The sequence below is a fragment of the Chamaea fasciata genome, unplaced genomic scaffold, assembly GCF_029207755.1.
Source record: "Chamaea fasciata isolate MVZ Bird 193981 ecotype frontalis unplaced genomic scaffold, bChaFas1.0.hap1 SCAF_5, whole genome shotgun sequence".
NCBI classification, from domain to species: domain Eukaryota; kingdom Metazoa; phylum Chordata; class Aves; order Passeriformes; family Sylviidae; genus Chamaea; species Chamaea fasciata.
In genome coordinates, this window is record NW_027094090.1 from 35,919,908 (window position 1) to 35,941,196 (window position 21,289).

The following is a 21,289-nucleotide window of genomic DNA, read 5'->3' on the forward strand; positions in this document are numbered from 1 at the left end:
ACTCCCATTATATGTAATGAGAGCACAGCAAATACAAGGGAAGAATATACTGCTGAAAGACCAAAAGATTTCACCTCTTTTATTTGAACATGATATTTCTGTAATCTTTTGATTAAGAGTCAGATAATACTTTGCAAGTATTACTAACACACTCTGATACTAATAATTTCTGTGGGTCCTCTGTGATATAGGAAGTGTCCTCTAAAGATCATTTGCTCTTCCAGTCACTGGTTGACCATGGCCTGTATGGAGCTTGAACCCATGACCTTGGCGTTATTAGCACCATGCTATAATTGCAGGTTATAATTTCACAGCCAAGAGGGTTTTGTCTCTGACCTCAGGATATTTGGGAATTTCCCCTGACTCTCCGTCGTTTTTATGTTTTAATTAGAAGATGCCAAGTGCAACGTATACTTTATCGTGTTTTACTGTAAAAAGTTTGGTATCAGAAAATACGAATCAAGTAAACAGTGAGCACATAATTACAAAATAACAGAGTGGTTAAGGTTGCAAGGGACCTTTGAGGCTGTCTTGTCTAACCACCTGCTCAGGCAGGGGCACCTGGAGCCTGTTGCCCAGGACCACATCCAGACAGCTTTTTAGTATCTCCAAAGATGGAGAGTCCATCTTTATGTTTTCACTAGATTTGCCTTTTGCACTGGAAAAGGCCCAAGAGTCCTAGTAGGCACATGGCTCAAGATGTGACCATTAATGAAAAGGACTGGAGAGTTTGGAGTTAGCAGTAAGAGAATGATGAATAGAAGTGTGGAGATGATTAAGGCTCTGTGTACAGCTCTGGAAGGATCCACCCTAGAACACTTCTGTGATGGCATGTTACTACAAGCTGAGATAAAAGCTGCAAAAAATGGTTCCAAGGTTAGGAAACAATGCCTTAAAGGTCTTAATAAACCCCAAAAAATGGTAGTTGGTCACAGAGATTAGGCAGTGACTTCATCAAGTGCATGAAACTATAGCATTAACATTCAAAATACTAGAGGCCTTAAACGTCTTTTACATTAGAGATCTTGAGATAAGTCTCAGAGGCTAAGGAGAAGGTACCATAAAAATCATGTTTGGTTGAGACTGAGCTTATATGATCCTTTTTCTTCTCTCACTGGCTTTGCCCAAATGCTGAGGCAGGTGACAATTCTAAAACAATTGAAGTTTATTTAAAATAATGTAAACACAAGAAAATTGATTACTCCAACCTGGTAAATATCTAATGATGCATATACTATGACCTAGAGGCATAAGAGGTGCTGCAGTAGTCCTAGAATAATCCATTATTCAACTGAATTATGTATAACTAAGATATTTTAAATTCTTTTCTCAAAATTATAGTCTATATGAATTTCCCTTCAGCAAAATTGTGTACATTACTCAAATGAAAGGACATTTTATTTCATCTAGGCAAATTGCTGACAAGGATGTGTCAAATTAACTTATTCTTTTTAATAATGCATTCAAAGTATGATATCTAGAGTGAATTAACATCTATAAGAACAAATTATACCCAGTCAGGAGAGAATAGGGTAAAATCCTGACCTATAGTCTTTGTGACTTTTACCATAAATCAAAATGAGGTCAGGATTTCACACAGGATCACTGCACAGATAATTGCACAAAGCACCAAACTTGAACAGAGATCTAAAACAAAATGAAATTTCACCCTTTGCAATTGTTGTAACTAGCCAACAACTACAACTAGTTGTTGTTATGTTGTAGTGGTTACATTAAAGACAAATTCTTGTATAAAAACTTTCTACTCATCTAAATTCATCAAAACAGACACAACAAAGAGCTGAGCATCCCCTTCCCTATCATCAGCAACAGCACGAGTACACTGCAGGGCTGAGCCCAGCCTATTACAGCAAGCCTTGAGGAAGCAAACTCAGGCTGCCAACCACTCCTTCCTTCTTTATCTGATGCTTTGATTCAGTGCTGAAAAGAACTCAGTGCTTTGCTCCATTCATCATGACTGTGCCTTCCTGTTCACCATTAACTCTACACCTTTGTGAGGGAGAAAACGACCTTGTGTTCTCTGCTGCTTAATCTAAAAACAGAAAAGAGAGGCATTCCTTGCTAGAAGGAAAAAAAAATTATCAAGGATACAGATACCATTAGTAAGATAAGGAGTATATAAAAATAAATTTAGCCAGTGTTTCTAAGAGAGTTTAATTTGACAAAGTCCAAATCTAATCACCCACATCAAATAAGCACCAGCCATAAAAAGGGCTGCCTCCAGCACTGTACACCTGAGAGTTTGTTCTTTTTTCTTTTTTTTTTTGTGCTAAATGTAGCTTTTGTGAGAAAAAAAACTCCTCTGTCACCAGGAAGATCTGATACTTATTTCCCTGCTTTGCAAAGTATGTTTTGTCCTCTGTGACCTGGTTGTAGCCATTGTGTGCAGTTGGGCTTTGCGGATTAAGCAGCATTTGCTAATTTAAGGAATATGTGTATATCCTAATAACACAGGCTAGGGGGGGAAAAACAAACATAAACTGTTCAGATTTAAGAATAGATGCTAGAAATACCTGCAGAGAGGATAAGAAATGGGAGTCTTGCTTTTTAAATATCATTTAAAAGCCATGGATGTTTTCCCAAACATCATCAAAGCAGTGGACCAGTACAACGTGGGAAGTCCACATTTCCAGTGTATGACAGGCTGGCAGGCTGGGAGAAGCACAAGAGCATCTGGAAATCTGTCATAGAGCTGTTTGAATAATCAGAAAATAGAATATATTTCTGTCAGTCTCTTGTGACTAAAATATCAACTAACTGTTCACTCCCCCAGCTGTTTCAATGTCCTTCTAAAGGTCTGAAGCCACAAATTGCAGGGATCTCCTCACAGAACTGTCAGTGTTACTACTGATGATTTTTTTTTGTTGTTCCAAAAAAAAGGGAATTTCTGTTTGGGGATTGGGATAGCTTTTATCCCAGATGATTAGCTATGGGTTAGTCTAGTAATCAATGATTTTAATAATAGTTTGTTTAAGAAGGGCTTCTGGGAGATGTGTTCAAAAATATTTAATCAAGATAATCTCCTTATGTTAAAAGATGGCATGCAGATTAATGAGTTAGAAATTAAATATTTAAATCTGCTGGCCTGCGGTTGCTTGACAGTTAGATCTTGGTTATCTTGAACTTTTATTGAGTACCCTAAAAATTTTGTATTGGGTACAAGGGTACAGATTATTATGGTCAATTTCCAACAGAAATGTTAGGTTATAGAATCTAAATGAGCCCAAACACACTAATTTAAAAAAATCACTTTAGAACTTAAGATTCCGTTTGTTCCCCTTTGTACCAAAATTTTGGCAAGTGCACAAGTTTAAGTCCTGTTGGCACTGGGCCTGATTCAGCTTGTTTTCTCTTCGGGTTTCCCAGGGGGTTAGAGGTTGCTTATTACTTATTACACTCATTATGTTAATTTACATGATTAACCTGTTGAAAATAATCAGGAGGATTATTAGGAGGATCTAGTTCTACTTTATTCCTTTTAAGTTAATTCAGAATAACTTCTAATCACCTCTTTATCTTTGAACTTTTTGGTTTATTGGGCATTTGGAATTAAGGTGAGTTGTTAGGTTTTACTGTGTGCTATTGGTGAACTGTGCAAATTAAATAGCTCTGCTTCCAAAGCATAGAATATATCTATGGAATAGAAGTAGTCTATAGGACTCAGATCGTAGTTCTCTGCTCCCCCCAGAATGTGCATATCCCCAAAGGAATTAAATGCACAGTATACCAGAAATGTACAATTTTCTGACAACAGGAGCCTTCATAATCATTGGAACTCACTGACATATATTGTCATGTGTTAGGGATAACAATGATCTTAAAAGAATTAAGAATGAGTATCCTGTGTCTTGTAATGTCTGGTCTCAGTTTTAAGACAATTAATAAAATAAAACCTTTCTCTCAGTGACATTTCACACGTAGTGCCTGATTCACTCACCTTTTGGTTTAGAACACTGCTTTCTTGATCTTCTGCACAAGAAACAATCTCCTTTTTGCCATTTTACTGTGAAATTAGTAGAATGTGGAAAGAGGTAAATAAAGCTGGATTTCCAAAAGATCTCGTTCTCCCTAAAGTAGAGAAATTCAGTTTGGGAAGTGTTTTGGTTTTGCCTGGTAGGCAGGTTGTGGTCTTCAGATACATTTTTTTTTTTTTTTAAGAAACCATTAAGAAAGTAACTGTTGGAGAAACCATTGATTTACACAGTAAAATCATTGAAAATCATAAAAACAGAAATACATTTCTGAGTAACATTCACTCAACAGCAAGACATAGGTCTCCCACTTTCATGTCTCCAATGAAAACACATAAGAAAACTTTAGTATGCCTTTTCTAAAATTAGCCTAGAAACCATCTGCATTTCCAGTGAGGAATTTTATTTGTGAATCCTCATTTTGTATTATTATGACTGATTTTTACCCAGAGTTGTTTTTGCTTTCAATTGTGTATATTTTAACTATTTCCTTTGTATTAGCTCTATAGGAGCAGTACAGTCCAGTAACTCTGGTGTTTAACCAGTATCATGGCATGCTGCCTTATTCTTCTGCAGGGTCATGGAAATGCCTTATGCCTATCAGTGCTGTGCCTTTGGAGCTTGCGAGAACCACTACAGAATCTCCAGCCAATGGAACAAAGATGATAATAGCAGCATTGATGACTTTCATAGAAAGGATGCTGGACTGTTACAAATTCAAGGTAACCATCATCTTAGGCTTTTAAGTCTACCTGAAGGCTGTGAGCAACCTGTGGTTTTAAAAAAATCCAATACTCTTTACAGTCAGAGGTGACCTCTCCCTGTTTCTTGCCCAATAATATGTTATTTAAGTATTCCTGTGCTTAGCAAACTCATTATTTTAGGTCTGCCATTCAAAAATCTCACTCACTTATGCACTCATCTTTTCATCCAGATAATAGCTATAATAATGTGGTAAATTAAATCTTCCCTTTATATGAGAGACAGGGCAGTTCAGCTGGTATGTAACTCCATACAAGAGCAGGCCATCAAAGATGTAGTTTCTTGCCAGCCTCAGAATGGAACGTGTCCTAGGCTTACCCACACACTTCAGGATGAGTAATAGCCAAAATATGTGGCTACTTTGGCATATTTTTTTCTTAGAATCGTAGAGTTGTAGAATAAGCTGAGTTGGAAGGCACCCACAAGGATCATCAAGTTCAACTCCTGACCCTGCACAGGGCAGCCCCAAGAATCACTCCACGTGCCTGAAACCATTGCCCAAACACTTCTTGAACTCTCTCAAGCTTGGTTCTCTGACCACTTTCCTTTGGAGCCTGTTCCAGTGCCCAAACACCCTCTGGGTGAAGAACCTTTTCTTGATATCCAACCTAAACATTTCCTGTCTCAGCTTCATGTCATTTCCTCAAGTCCTGTCCCTGGTCATGAGAGGAAGAGTTTGGTACCTGCCCCTCTGCCTCCCCTCATGAGGATGTTGAAGACTCGAATGAGGCCTCCCCTCAGTCTCCTCTTGTTCAGGCTGAACAAACCAAGTAACCTCAGCTGCTCATATGGCTTCCCCTCAAAGCCCTTCGCCATCCTTGTGGCCCTCCTTTGAAGGCTCTCTAATAACTTTAGCTTTATATCTTTCATATATTAATGGTGCCCAAACCTACCTCCAGCACTCGAGGTGATGCCACCCCAGAGCAGAGCAGAGCAGAGCAGGACAAGGACAATCCCCTCCCTTGCCTGGCTGGTGATCCTGTGCCTGATGCCCCCCAGGACAGGGTTGACCCTCCTTGGCGGCCAGGGCACTGCTGGCTCATGTTCAACTTGCCACTGACCAGGACCCCCAGGTCCCCTTCTGCAGGGCTGCTCTCCAGCATCTCGTTCCACAGTCTGTGCATATAACCAGGGTTGCCAGAGAGTGCATTTGTTCTCCAGGACACGAGACTACTGTATTTTTCTTTCCCTTCAGTACTAGGTCTGTTACTTCATCTGTTATGTAGATGTACACATACGTTTACACCACCCTGTTGCTTTTTGTGTTATCTCTGCTCCTGCAAACCAGTAGGTCTTCAGCAGGAATTCAGCAAGAATAGAGCCAAGAAAATGTGCTAGTGATGACATAAGAAACACAGAAAACCTGGTTAATTCTTAGTAGTATGGCGCAACAGCAGAATTCATATTTTCCTAGGCAGTCTTCCTAGGCAGTCATCACACTGCAAATCAGGCAACAGAGAATGTACCTGGAAGTGATTATTTTCAGAGAAGATGACAACTTTTAACATAATCTTGAGTACAGTAATTCAAAACCAAGTAGGCATATGCCTGCTTCTGCTCACAGTTGGCAGGCAAAGGGACAAGACCAGGCCTTAAATACCACAGGCATTTTTGCAACTCTTACTAAAAAACTTTTCCTGAAAATTGTAGTAACATTTCTTTCTCCCCAATAGACGAACGTGATTTTGAGGACTTTTTTCTTGACTTTGAAGAAGATTTGAAATCTCATCATTCAGTGCAATGCTCACCTTCCCCAGGTACGAAACTGCCAGACAGATAGGAATTCAAGGACAGCGTTAGTAGATATTCAAGATGCAGAACAAACAGTGAATCAGATACTAGGACAGCAACATGATGTGCTGTAATTTAATGAGTGTAATACAAATTCATTGCACAATAATATACAGTTTTGCTTTGAATTCCAGAAAACTATTCAGCCACTACATTCCTCTATGAGTGTAGCAAAAGTTTTGCCCAGTCACTGAGCAGATCTTTACTCTGGGCCCCTTTTAACCAGAACTGATACCCAATCAAGAAAATGAGAGAGGAAAGATTCTTCTACTAAGATACAGATGATAAAGGCAGCAGAATCTTTGCTCTCTTAGTCTTTTGCAAAGCTAAAGTAATTCTTCTGAACATCACAGAGTTATTTTACACATGAGCAACTTGAACAACACACTGTTTAGTTCTGTGTCTAGGAAATACCAAACACTACTGCACTGATGTGCACAGTCCCTCACAAAGGACTCCCAGCACTGTCATTTTCTTTGTAGAATGTAGTCAGTCATGGTCATAAGTTTTGATTGTTTGATTCAGCAAACATTTTCACTAGCCATTTTGTCGTTGTGAAACATGAACAAAAAAACCCCAAGTGACAACTTGTACTTGAGCATTCATTTTAAGCTATGATTCTTGTTTGCAAGAGTAACTAATAGTAAATTTTTTAAATATATATAAAGAGGAATAGAAAAGGCAGGAAGCCAAAGAATAGAGTTATTTTACTGTCACATATTCTCCAATGGCCTAAATATAAGTTCTGAGTTCATTAAAACATTGTTCTTTTCAAGGTAAGTTATTACCAGACCTGAGAGGAATTATAGCTTGGATTTTTCAAATAGTATCTTAGAAAAACTTACAAACTGATACAATGCTTACTTAATGGCAACATCCATAGTTATAGGGGGGTCATTTCAGCTGCAGGATTTATGTCTTCATGGAAAAGCACCAGCCACTGTGAGGAGCTTGCTTTCCTGGCTCAGTACAAGACACGTGATGTTTCTCTGACCACAGAGCATTCAGCTACAACTGCACAGCATATGCACCTCAATTCTATGAGAATGTATAGCAAGCTTCAGTCATAATGACCTGACTTCAGACACAGGAGATCCAAAAAGGCAGCACTCCCATATGCAAAGAGAGACACAATTTTCTTGGACTGTGTAATGACAAGTTCTGAGGTTGGCGAAGTGTGTCTGTCCGTATCCATTACATCATGCTTCACCAGGACTTATTAGGAACCTGTTTTAATTTTGTGTGAGGTAACATTTTCTGCTTTATTCACACACTGACAAATGTCACAGCAGCTCTTGAAACTACAAGAGTTGACATTCACATTGCAGTAGTACTGCCATGCTCACAAAGAAACCCATAGGCTACTCGTGATGAAGGACAGACTCATGTGCACCACTAATGCAATATGCATCACAGATTTAGCAGCATGCTCTCAAGGTCTCAGATTACTCCAAAGAAAGAACAAATTTACAGCTCCCTTTTTAAACTAAAATTCACTTCTTTGGCTGTGCTGAGAACCTGCAAGAAGCATGAACTTTATTGTCTTAGAAAGCATGAAGGTTTTTTGTTTACAAGGCTTCCCTTACCCTTTTTATTTTGGCATTTCAGGTCCCTTCAAACCATGTGACCATCTGTTTGGTAGCTGGCTGATCAGAATTGGAGTGTGGACCATAGTGGGTTTGACCTTTATTTGCAATGCACTGGTGTCTGCTACAGTTTTCAGATCTCCATTGTATATGTCCTCCATAAAACTTTTGATTGGTTTAATAGCCATTGTAAATGCCCTGATGGGTCTGGCCAGCGGAGTACTGGCTAGCGTGGATGCATCCACTTTTGGTAGCTTTGCTCAGTATGGAGCACGGTGGGAAAGTGGAATTGGTTGCCAAATAACTGGCCTGCTCTCCATTTTTGCTTCAGAGGCTTCCATATTCCTCCTTACCCTAGCTGCACTCGAACGTGCGTTCTCTGTAAAACATGCTACAAAGTTTGAAACAAAATCCTCCACTGCTAGCATAAAAATTGCCATTTCCTTCTGCTTTATGTTGGCACTAACCATTGCAGTGATACCCCTTCTCACTGGAAGTGAGTATGGGGTTTCTCCACTTTGTTTGCCACTCCCGTTTGGAGAGTCCACTGCTATGGGCTACATGGTAGCACTGGTATTGCTGAACTCCCTTTGCTTTCTGGTAATGACTGTTGCTTATACAAAACTCTACTGTAGTTTAGAAAAGGGAGAACTAGACAACATTTGGGATTGCTCTATGGTCAAACATATAGCCTTGCTACTTTTTACTAATTGCATTCTTTATTGCCCTGTGGCCTTCTTATCTTTTTCCTCCTTACTAAATCTCACTTTTATCAGCCCAGAAGTGATTAAGTCAATACTTCTAGTGATTGTCCCACTGCCAGCATGTCTAAACCCGCTACTTTATATACTTTTCAATCCACATTTTAAGGAGGATTTGGGAAGTCTGCGAAAGCAAACTTTGGTATGGAGGAGATCAAAACATGCTAGTCTGATCTCTGTGAATTCAGAAGACATAGAAAAACAATCTTGTGACTCAACACAGGCATTGGTAACCTTCACGAGTGCCAGCATATCATATGATATGCCCACCAGCAGTTCGCTAATGCCGCCCTCTTATCAAATGACAGAAGGCTGCAACCTTTCGTCAGTCGCATTTGTTCCCTGTCGCTAGTTGCAGAAACAGTACAGAAAATACCTCTGTTTACAAAATTTTCAATCCCAAAAGTAAGTGTGGATGTGTGCATACGAGTGTAGAGAGTGCCTCTAAATTATTTTGACACACCTCAGAAAACAGACGACGGCAAAACTTGCGGCAGGCTGAAAATCCAATACTTGAGTCTGCTCAGCCTGCTCCCGTAATGCTGGGATGAAGAGAGGAAATGAAAGCTGCTGAAGTTTGTGCAGTTGTATCAGCTGCTCTCTTTGAAAGTAGCACTACTCAGAAAGGGCATCAGTTGGTCAAGAACAAAAATGGCATATTAAATTTGTAACATTTTTTCAAAGCATCACCTGATGTTTTCAGGGGTTGGGGATTTTTCTCCTGTTTATTGCAATTTGGTTTTAATAATAGTTTTTCAGTGCCATGATTTTTTTTAATAAGCGTCTGTACGGCCTTTGTTCAGCAAGGTATCTAAGCGGAAGAGTAGTCCTGTTCAAGTCCTAAAGGTTTCTGCAGAATACCCTTTGATGTTGTTCCATATTTGAGAAAGCTGATTAAATGGTTTAACTGGCATTGGGTTTGGATTTTGGAAGTCTTCTAACTTGCTAAAACATTTTTAATTGTCAGCGGAAGCTAAAAATTAACATGATGTGAAAAAAGTTAATCAAAATCCTGTTAAGCATTTAAAATGTAATTGTAAATGGCAAGGCATTGTCACATGGGTATTTTTCTAATGAGGTTCTGCACAGTTTGGTCCTGAATTGCTTTCATGCCAGTAGAATTACTCCCAGAATTCATGATGATAAAATTGGCAGATGACTCATTTAATTTGAAGGTGGAAAATGCTACATAGAAAGTCATCAATATAAAAAAAAATGGCATGCTGAGAACTATTAAAGGACACCAAAGGCACTCAGACAGAAACATTCATTTAAGGTAATTTGTCTAGGAACAAAAACTGTAATCCTGCTCATGGCATGATCTCTGTCTCGTGAAACAGTGATTCTAGAAAGCTGCTAATTCATAGTACCTAGTCAGTTGGAGATTTAGAGGTCACTGTGTCCTTTTGGATAAGGATAGCCAACAGCCTTACCTAAGGCAATATCAAGTAGGAGTGAAGAGGTTGTGTAATCTGTGTTCTTAGCACTGATGCAAGCACTCCTGGGATATTTCAAACACTTATTGCATTCACATGTTGTAAAGAACATTGTGAAATTGGAAAGGATATGAATATCATAAATTTAAAAGAACTTAAGAAATAAGTGATTTGATCAGAGTTTGTAAGTAGCTGCTTCTGTGATACAGAAGTTTGAAGGCAGAGGACGACTCATCTGAGAGGAGAAAAACCTGGTATAGTTAACTGGAAATTGACATTAGGGATATGCAGTATAGAAATAAAGGTGAAAATTGTTGATAGAGATGCTCATCAGCTAGCAAAATTACTGTCACTAAAAATCTCTAAATTCATATTGGATATATTGCCAAAAAAGATACTGGAGTAGCCGTTGAAATTCAGGGACTTCTGATGGCTTTAGTTTAGGAAAAGGCTTGATTAGGTTAATGGAGTTCTCTGACTTTAAATCTGTTAATACTTTGCTGAATCTAGGCATGTATGTTTACACATCAGAAGCATCCTAGTTAGAAAGAAGAGACTTCAGGTCCTTGCCAAGTCTACTACTAAAATATCTCAGACAACAGAGCAACCTAGAATATAATTCTTTGACCTCATCCAGGCCATCAGGGGATATTCCAGTATTCTTTTTCTCAGAGCTGGCGCCTTTTGCTTTAGTAAGTTGATCATTTAAGACAGAAAAATGCACAAATTTACCTATTTTTGTTGTTGTTAAAAAGAGCTCCCTGAGGAGTAACATTTAATAGCCCACTATTCACTGCTCAGTTAATGGCCACTCAACCTCCAGGTGAATAAGACTAATTTTTTAACATTAGGAAGGTTAGGCTAGGCCCAGCATTTAAGGTAATCCATTACAGATGATCTCTGTTGTTCATCTGTTCCTGTATATAAAACTTCCTGAGACTCCAAGGATGGATTTTCACAATGAAGAATTTGCTGCCAACTATGCATATGCCTTAATTTTCTTGTCCATTCACACTGGCATATTTTTAGTTTTGCAGTTACAGATGGCATCAGTTGACTTTGGCTGACATGTTCATCCTTCAGGGAAAAAAAATGAACCAATTCTGAAATTATGTATGATAAAGTCAGCTGGGTACTTATCTTAATCCTTTATCTGTTGTGGCTTTTGAAGCAGTGCAGCACACAGCTGCAAAAACGATGCCTGAAACCACTTTGGATTAAACAGAGGATCAGTCAACCATTGCACAATACCTATTACCATGTTTACTTAGCTTTAATTTAACTGGGGTCCATCTGTGCTGCACTGCTTAATGTCAGTGAGGTTCCTTTCAGCTTGCTATATTTAAGAAGTTTGTAAAGAAATTTGAGAAGCAAAATAATGTTATAATTCTAAAGACTAGTTAAAGCTTCTTTTATCAGAACTTTTTTAGCTTGCAGAAGGTCCTAAAGGCTTTGTGTCTTATTTTTATAAGCATGTTTGAAATATTTTGATCAGATATTTTAACTTGAAATTGTTAAAATTCATTTAATAGATTTTTAAAGTAAAATGTGTAAATATAGAACTGTATTTATTATTACAGTGAAATGCAACTACAGTAAAGGACATGAGATTAAGCCCTGTACAGTTTCATATTGATATTTGCTATATTTTCTGCTCATATGTTACTAGATTCATTATCTGTAAATAATATAATGTAAATGTGTAGTGATTGTAAATAGGTGACATGCTTTCTTTTCTATCAGTGTTCTGAACATATGTAAGTTGTAATAAAATGTGACTACACAGTAAAAAGCATTTAATCATTATCTAACACCTTACAAAATGGTGTGCATTCTCAATTAATCCTTTCCAAGTTATTGTAAAACTTACACTAACCTCCCTAGGTGTCTGAAATTCTTGACAAAATATAAGTTACAGGTTGTGTGCCATGAAAAAAAAAAAACCCAAGAATAATAGTGGAGGAAAAAAGAAAAAGAGTAATAGTGTTTCATTTCAACACAGACTAAATCTTTCACCAAAACTTCACTCACAGACCCTTATGAACAGATCCTGCTCCCTGTGCACACTGCTGTGCCTCGCTGATGACCTCTCACAATCGCCATAGATGACACCAGCACCTCCAGCTGTGTGACAAGGGTGTGCATCAGGTCAGGCACAAGTTACCTTACACAACCTGCACACCATACACGAGAGAGGTGCAATTCAGCTACACTGGACTGCTGCTTCTACTAAAACAGCAAATTGTCCCACATCATTCCTTATTTTCCCTCTGACCCCTAGTCTGGCAGGTGAAGCAGGTAAGGGGATAACCAGCTGGCGGAGTTCATCTGATATGTGGCAGAGGGGCAGCAGCACCATCAGGTGTGAAATGGATGGAGGTGCTAAGGGCAAATGAAAGGTGGGGCTTAAAAGAGGACTTGGGAAGAGCCAAGTTGTTCAGGCTGCACCAGAACTTCCAGCTCAGCTGAGTTAAAGGCAGGCAGCAGCTAAGCACAGCCATGTCATTTTGTAGGCAATAAGGATGGGTGAAACAGTGCATACACATTTGTTAAGAGAGGCTGCAGCACAGGACAGTTACATGTGCTTGGTTTTTCAGAGATGGTGATGGTAGGTCATTTCTGTGAAGTACTTGAAAGATAGAGGTAAAATACCAGTGAAGCAAAAATGCTCAGAAAACAATTGTTTAGTCAGGAATTTATATGGCAAGTAATGAATTACAAAGATTTTTTAAAAAAGAAAGTAGAATTGTCCTATATTTAAATGGATTTTAGAATAGCCTGCAGGTTCTCAGGGTAGATGAGGCTACTTTGAGGAAGGTCATTTCAGCCAGAAGGTCCTGTGCAGAAGAATTAAGTTTTTTGGATGAGTTTTAGAATCGTCTTATTGGGACAGGACAGGACCAGCAGAGAATGGAAATAAAAAAGTCATTAATTATCTTTAGGAGCAAAAAACCAGAAGTTTGACAAAGAGTATAGGGGAGTATATAACTCAGGGAGGACAGAGGCCTTCAAGAGGCAGGATGCAAATGGCTGGGGTTTTATTAGATGTTAAGAAGCATAATGGAGTTTTGTGAAGGATGAGGAGCTCAGGGTGGATACAAAAAGATAGAAGTGTTGTGATGGCTGAGTACATTGAAAACAAGCAAGTAAAGATGATTTCACATGCGTGTGTGCGCCACACAGTGTAAGCAATATTAGAGCCAGGAACCATAAGGATGAAGAATAGAATTGTAGTATTTTAGGAGGGAGATAGTACAAGTTGAGTAATAAAGGGAAAGAGTGCCTACAAAGGAAGAATGAGGTGAAAGCCTTGATGCAGAAGGAAAAACAGGCACCAAGGTTATACATCTTGATGTGTGGAAGAAAGATTTTTATTAATTTATGTACCAGAGAGGGAGCAGTAGGGCCTGAGGTCACAACTTCATTGTTCTGGGCAATGTGCCGGCACACATGTACAGGGGACTTCTCTCTGCAGGCACTCGTGCCACAGACTTGTAGCACTCGTACATCTCTGCAGTGACAGCTGAAGGAGAGTTTACTGCAGGCTGGTGCAACAGGTTATTTAGGGAGACCAGACCGAGCATGCCACTGCTCTGGCTCACTAGATACATTATTGAGGGTTTTTTGGGAACTTGATCCTCAGAGAAGTTGCAGAAGGCCAAGAAAAAAGAGCTAGTCAGAGATACAGTGAGAGCCATAAAGAAGATGAGATCACCTGTAAAATAATGGATGGGGATAAAGGCCAAGCCTTAGCAGACACTAGCAGAGAAGCACAGAGAATGACAACCACATAAGCAGTGCTGTACCAGGTGGGCATGTGGCTTTAGTCTCTGCCCCCAAAAGAGGGGAGAACATCCCTGACTAATCTGGTGATCATAATTGATCTCAAATGGAGACCAGCCACTTGAGCAATCCTTGCTGTTGCTGCTGCTCCATATTTAGTTCCTATCTCCGTGACCTACATGCACTAGACAGTAGTAGTAACTTAAATACACATTAGACAGCAAGAAAGCTGCTACTGTAAAAAGTATTAAACTCTCTCCTATCCAAATCATCTGTAATAGGAATTTCACCTTATCAGGGGCACCACTTATTTCCTCTGACTGTTGTATTAAACACTGTAATAAAAATATCAGACATTTCTCTGTCATAGTTTAGGTTGCTATATGAAAGGTAAGGTGCTGAAAATTTCATTGATTGATCACTTAAGAAGGGCTCAAATAATTAAACGTGTAGCAAAGGTAATGTTTTACTTAGGAAAACATAGGAAGGCAAGGTAGTGGAGACAGAAGAGTAAGAAGATGGATACAAAAAGCTAACAATATAAAAAACAGAAGTAGGATCACAGCAGCAACAGTGTCAGAAAATTCTTTCCAGATCCATGAAGCACAGTAATTGTGCAGATGCTTGGGTGCTGCAGAAGACAGCTCTCAAACTCCAGCAGAGCTGTACTGCTTCCACCAGCAAGGAAGGGACCAGTATCTCCACCAGCCATAATAATCACCTCATGTTCTCTTTCATTAACAAGTGCCAAACAAGGGACAAGTCTGTCCTTCTGTGGCAATGCTATTGTGAAAAATAATGTGAAGCTAAGCTTAGAAAAGTGGTTGAACTCTTTATATGTCTTCACTTGAACAGAATCCCAGGTACATATGATTAGAAATGTTAAAGGAAAATGCAAATTTACCCATGCTAATATATAAAGCAGAAGAGATTCCATGTGTTATACCTAACCCTGGCAAATATACTGGAAAGAAAAGGCAGTATCAACCTTAGGAACATCTTGTTCATATAATGAGAATCACAGACTTGTGCTCCAGCGGCTCTGGAGACATAGGAAACATGAGAATGTTCTCTCCATAAAAAAACTTGTTGTGGCATTGTCAAAATTATCTAAAGACCCGATCTCAGTCATAAGAAAAAACAAACATTAAGAATATTCCTCTTGAGAGCTGGCCCATAGCCAGGAATTCTAAAAAAACCTTAGTCACAGACAAAGAGCCCACTCAAAATCCCTATTTAATTTTTTCACAGGTGGCAACACTTCCACTTGTCAAGTAAAAAATATGCTTTGCTTACAAGAGGAAAACTGTCCATCTGTGAATCTAAATACTTCCACTAAATTTTATGCATGCACATACCAGAGTCTTCTGCAGCCAGCCTTGAAGGTCTCAGGACTCCAAAACTAATTCTTGAAGGAAGTTTCAAACATCTCCTTCTGCATCTGGTGTCATTCTTTATATGCAATCACTGTTTTCACAGGTGTCTGCAGTTATTAATTTGGTTCCATACATAAGAACAGCTTCTCAGGACTATCTATAGAGGTTAATATCTATAGAGGTCACTGCAGTTATTATCAACATTTCCCATTTATGAACTAACCTATTCCTGGAGGAAGGAGTTCTCCCAGCCTTCTAAGAAAAAAGTAATAGGGAAGATTGTTCTACTCAAAACAGGTGTTTCATCTCCCATAGGAAGTACCATAGCCTTCTGGGAAGTCCTTCTAGGTCTCTTTACTGATTGACTTTGAAAATGAACTCCAGAGAGCTTTGTGTGGCCAGAGAATTAATTCTAGAATATGAAATCAGTGCTTCATTGTGAGACACTGAAATGCTAGTGATGAATGGCTCAAACAATTGGCCATTGCCAAAAGCTGCGGGTGCTTTGCTGACAACATGTAAGGGAACAGCCCAGGTGCAGAGGGGGTGCACACCCTCCACCAGAGGCTACAAACAGGGGTTGGAGTCAGATAAGGGAAGAGGCCTATAAGAAGCAGATCCTGGGAGATGGGATAGTGCTTTTTATCATGCCAGTGTCCTACGTTACATAACTGGCTCAGGTGTAAAACTTCCCTCTGAGGGAGATACTGGGACGTTTACAGGTAGGTCTGAAGGTTCATCCCTTGTGGTGGGGTATAATTGGCTCAGCTGTGCTGATGTGAGAGGCAGCTGTCCTGTCTTAGAAGGTAACCCATCAAAGACCGCTGAAGTGCCACGTGATCCAAAGTGTTGCATCAGACAGTGTAAAACTGCCCTGTTAGAGGAGGTACCTGGGCGTTCCCACTGAGCCTGAGCATATATTAACACATTGGACTTTGTGTTTCATGGGCTTCCTCCACTCCTGGCAGATCAAGACTGCCACCATCATTTCAACCAACAAACATCTAAATTGCAAGAATCAAGTCTCATCACTGCATCCAAGGATGGTGACTGTATACCTTTCTCCCTCTTTTTTTCTTCCTCTCTACTTTCTCTTTTTCTCTCTTTCTTCTCCAAACTTCTCAAAATATATTGTAAGCCAGACTAAAAACTTCTAGTCAGTGCCTTAGTAAGTGCTTTGTTATGTCTGGATAAGTTAAAGGTGGCTATGTTTAAGTTTCTGAAGCTAAAGTTTGTGAAGTTCATTACTTTGTGTGGATTTGGTTTTAAAATGTGACAAGTACCTTAGTCTACCTTAATGCTCTAAAGTTTTCAAGTAAATGCTTGTTATTGAACCTCCTGAGAATTTAGTTGTTTCTCCTGTGCACCATCCAGAGTGTATCAAACATTCCCTTAAACCCCTGGAATGGATTGCGGCATAGCATTTTAATGCATTAAGTGGGAAAACCCTTTCCTGACATAACGGAATGCCTTACTGTGAATACAGAGTATGAGGAGATTTGCTTTATTTGATATATATCTGTCCCAATGTACAGATAATCCTCAAAATGGTTAGAATTTCCCATGGGTTTTTTTGTTAGGGGTGGTTTTCTGGGGTTTGTGTTTTTTCTGGGTTTTTGGTAGGTTTGGACAACAAGACATATTCTGGAAAAGCCTCTACTCCCCTGGAAGAGAGCAGTCCTGCTCAACCTGGCCACCCAAGAGGCCTTCTCCATCCTCTTCTGGAGGACTTGGAGAGCTAAACACACCAAGTCCTAAGACATTAAAGAATATGTCTCTAAGGGACAATGACATTCTTGCTGAGCTGAAATAAGGCAATAAAGCACACAGGATGGAAGCTAGGAACACTGACAGCAGAGTTTGGCATGTGTTCATTATCACAAAGACAAGGAGTCAATGTGCTCTGTCAGAGAAAAGTACACTTTCACTTGGCAGGGAGGTAAAGTCAGAGCAGACTGGAAACTTTGTAGGATCACCATGGGCCAGAAAGCTTGTGCAATTACCTTAGGAAAAATAGAGACTGCATATCAGAAAAACATTCTTTTTCCTCAGAGAAAGTGCCCCAGCTCTCCAGCCCAAGTTCTCCAGGAGGAGGTTTTCATCTGTGCAGTGAGTGGTGCCAAAATATCTGCCTCAGGAAACGCCACCTCTGGAACTGAAAGCAGCCTCCGTGGCTTCCTGAAAAAAAGCCGCTTTGCAACAGAAAGTCATGAGCCCTCCTTGCTCTGGGCTTAAAAGTACTACAAGCAAAGCATTTAACATAAGCTTGCCCATCTCTAAGAGAGCAAAGAGAGGTTGTATAGAGGTTGAGTTTCTTTTTGTGAGGAAAAAAAAAAAAAAAAAACACAAGAAAACAAGCTTTGAAGATGCCTGAGCAAAAGCACTTAAAAAAATCTCACAGTCTCAAGTTTCTCATTCAAAAAAGCAGCAAAGAGAAACCAAAATGACAGTGGGGAAACTGTGTATGGCCCCATGTGCTGGGCACAGGGGAGGCTGTACTATACCTTTTATTGGTATTACAGAAACAGTAGAAAACAACCTAAACAATAAATAATTGTGTTTTGTTGGGTGCATCAAGTGTTAAGTTTGGTGAACTGAGAGACTATGCAAAATTCCAATAGCTTTACACTTCTATTCACTCTGCTTAAGCAGGAATAGGTAATACTAGCTAGGACAGAAAATAAATACAAGTCAAAGTAAAATATCAGTATCTATAATTTAGTTTCTATCCGTGAATACTGCTTTTCTACCTACAAAAACTGATTGGCTTTCCCTTGAAAAAATTATCTCTCTTTTTCCCATTCTTTTGACACTATTCTTTACACAAGACTGTGGCTGTATGTTGACTGTGGGTGTATGTAGGACTTTCCACGTATTTAAGCAATTTCCCCCCACCCCCCAGAGGATTTAACAACAGTAAGAAATCCACTTTGTGAGCCATAGGTGAACTGTTCTCAATATCAGTTTCCCTCTACTTTTATTATTATATGTGTTAGGAGAGAACTTTGGAGCTTTGGTCTGAGACCAGAATCTAACTGTTCTAAGCACCGCGAAAACACAAAAAGAAAAGGCCTAGTTAGAAGCCTTTAGAGCAATATCCCGAACACAAGTGAGCATCAAGAGAAAGGAAAAAAATGGGTAAAAAAGCCCACAGACCTTTGCAGTGTAGAATTCAGAAGCTTTCCAAGGGCTTTCTTCACTTCTGTGGATTTCAGCAAGTGTTTATTCCCATATCAAATATTTCTATTTGCACAGTGGAATTTCTCACATTTGTAGGCAGTGAACTACAGACTAGTCCTATAAAATGTTGCTTTATGGTAGAGTGAAGCATTTCTCATCAAATCTGGGCCCTCATAAATAAAATATTAAGTCTGATTTTTAATTTTTTTTTAATAAATAACAAACAATAGAGCTTTTGTCCACTAAGTACCATTCTTACACCAAGAGCCTTTCATAATGACAGCAGCACCTTAAAAGCGCTTTGATCTATGAAGGATCAAATATCTTTGTTTCCTATTAACATAGCTCTCTTTCCCAATAGAGCACAGAGCATTTCTGATAATGGCTCTCTTATTACGATAATTAGAAAAAGATTGTTCAGCTCTATTTCCCCCTTAGAGCTCCCTGGCAAATTTCTCCTTTTGTGTCATTCAGATTTTCTATCCCAAATACCTCTGTCATAAGGAAAAAATTTTAAAGTTTCACATTTTATGGCTCAGAAGTTTAGGCTGCCAATGTGATGTTAACCAGTCATTAAAAGATTCAGAGGAAGGATCCAGACTAAAAAGCAAGCCATCACCTTTTAAAAATAATGTATTTTTTAAATGTGAGTGAGATTTTCAATAAATGTCATAGATCTTTTAATAAGGTAGCAGAAATGTGCCCTGGCTTTATTTGCAGGGGAGACATGAGAAAACACTCCAGGAAAAGCTTGCCCCAAGGGATTTGAGGGTGTAATATGACCAGAAGCAGAATTCACAGGAGAGATGACAGACAGAGGAAGACACTTGCTAAGAGAGTATTCCCAGACATCCTATTGGAAGCTTAGATTTCTTGCTTGGTGTTGCTCTGCAGTACTCAGCCTTTTGCCTCTTCCATCAGGGATGCAGCTCTGAGGTCACAGGCAGTCAGGGCTGGATGGAGAAAGTCAGCCTTTTTTTGCCAGGCACTTAGTGCCACCATGTGCCCAAGCATGCCTCACTGCCGCTGGGAAACAGTCTTCAGTGTCTGGTTCAGTGAGACCTCCCTTTTCTGAAAGGCTCAGAGCGACAGTTTGAGAAAACTCCCCGTGCAAATTTGAGGAATTCTGGAAGAAGGCATGTTTCCAGCTTCTCCCGCCTTGGTGGTGATGGAGATGGGCAAAAGGCTGGCAACGAAAGTCCTTTGGCTTCAATGGTTTTCCAGTCTGAAACAGAGCATCCTTGACCAGCAAGGTGGTTGCAAGTCACAGCAAAACCTTTCACAGTCAAAGGATAGATCAACTGATAAACTGATCAAAAGACTCCAGTGTTATAAGAGAAAAGGATCTCATCAGGAAAGTCAAAGGCACAGAAAGCAGATCCCAGCCAAGCGTATCTGGGAAAACAGTAGCTAAGAAATCATGTGCAGAGGTCTCCCATGTCCATACAGAAGAATGGTCAGAAAATCAAGGAAACTAAGTGTATTGACATTGTTATTCATATCTGTGTATGTATTATTCTGTGAAAGGCACATATTCCTGTTTTCTTCAGCTATCTAAAAAGGTAAACTTTAAATCCAGAGTGTTTGGAAGGCTGAAGGGATGTCCTGAATCTATTGATGTGTTACCGTTCACAATTCTAAAACCATACAGCAAGGTGGGACGTTAGAAACTGTGTTGGAGAAGCCAAGGAAATGGTCAATACTGCAGCTGGCTTTGTCCCCATGTGCAAAATGCTTGCAGCCCAGCAAGTGTGCAGGTGGGCAAATTACAGTAGGGATGTATGACCACTTCTCAAAAGCAGAAATGTCCTAGAAAGTACCTCAGTCTGAACACATTTGACTGCTCAGTCAAGTTGGAATCCTATTGCCATCACCACTACCACAGTTTCTATAGGCTTCATGGAAAAATAATCATTTTATTAGGAAAGCATTCACCCTTTCACCTGTGTAACTGTTTATATACTTGTTCTTTAATCCCTACAGTCCTGGGAAGGTTGACATGCTAGCTCAGAGGAAGAGATGTGAGCTGCACTGCAGAGCTTCAGCAGAAAGAGCACTCAGGCAGTGCCAGCAGCCCAGGTACTGCCTTCAGCAAAAGGCATCAGAATCCCCTCTACAGCATTTTGGGCACTCGAGACTTCCAGGATCCCAGTTCCATCCAGCAAAAAGCCAGAAGACTTCATTCATGTGCTTGGTTCTGTGTGCTCCTCTGGCTCCAGAGTCCCAGCACACAACCTGCCACCTGCCTCTAGACACAGTTGCTCCTTCTGTGCTGTGAATTAAACTGTCTGGGGATGTCCTCTGCCTTCAAAGCATTATCCAGGTCTACACACACTCACTCCAATCCCTCTGTCCCGCAGAAATAGAATGGTTTTGTCCATAAACCATCTCAGGAACAGTGTCTGATCTACACATTAATTCACCAAACAATACTGTGACAGATGCTGTGTGGACCCAAACCATGTCAGGGAGCCTGCTAACAGCAGGTTGAATTATTACACTTAGCTTAAGTCTGTGTCTTGCCCAATCCCATTAATACAACCAATGTTTCTGTAGTTTCTGGCACAAATCCAGTGGTTCAGAGGGATCGAGTCCAGGGTGTAGGTTTAGTATTCTATCAGT

General features: G+C 39.7%; 1 protein-coding gene and 1 long non-coding RNA gene across 3 annotated transcripts in view; one reads left to right on the top strand and one right to left on the bottom strand.

Annotated features, from left to right (window-relative positions):
• LGR5 (leucine rich repeat containing G protein-coupled receptor 5) overlaps positions 1-9,244 on the top strand; it is an 89,154-nt gene extending 79,910 nt beyond the window's left edge. The window contains exons 16-18 of the mRNA XM_066183248.1: positions 4,569-4,714; positions 6,428-6,511; positions 8,154-9,244. Coding sequence (XP_066039345.1) covers positions 4,569-4,714; positions 6,428-6,511; positions 8,154-9,244 — 1,321 coding nt within the window. The remainder of the gene's footprint in view (positions 1-4,568; positions 4,715-6,427; positions 6,512-8,153) is intronic.
• On the bottom strand, positions 1,222-15,530 carry LOC136289444 (uncharacterized). Of its 2 annotated transcripts, none has more exons than XR_010720800.1 (4): positions 15,470-15,530; positions 3,959-4,024; positions 2,535-2,713; positions 1,222-2,053 (listed from the first exon to the last, which is right to left on the bottom strand). It is a non-coding gene; the product is annotated as an uncharacterized lncRNA (long non-coding RNA). The 2 variants fall into 2 exon arrangements; XR_010720801.1 differs by having other exon boundaries at positions 3,959-4,089.
• Positions 15,531-21,289: the final 5,759 nt, after the last annotated feature.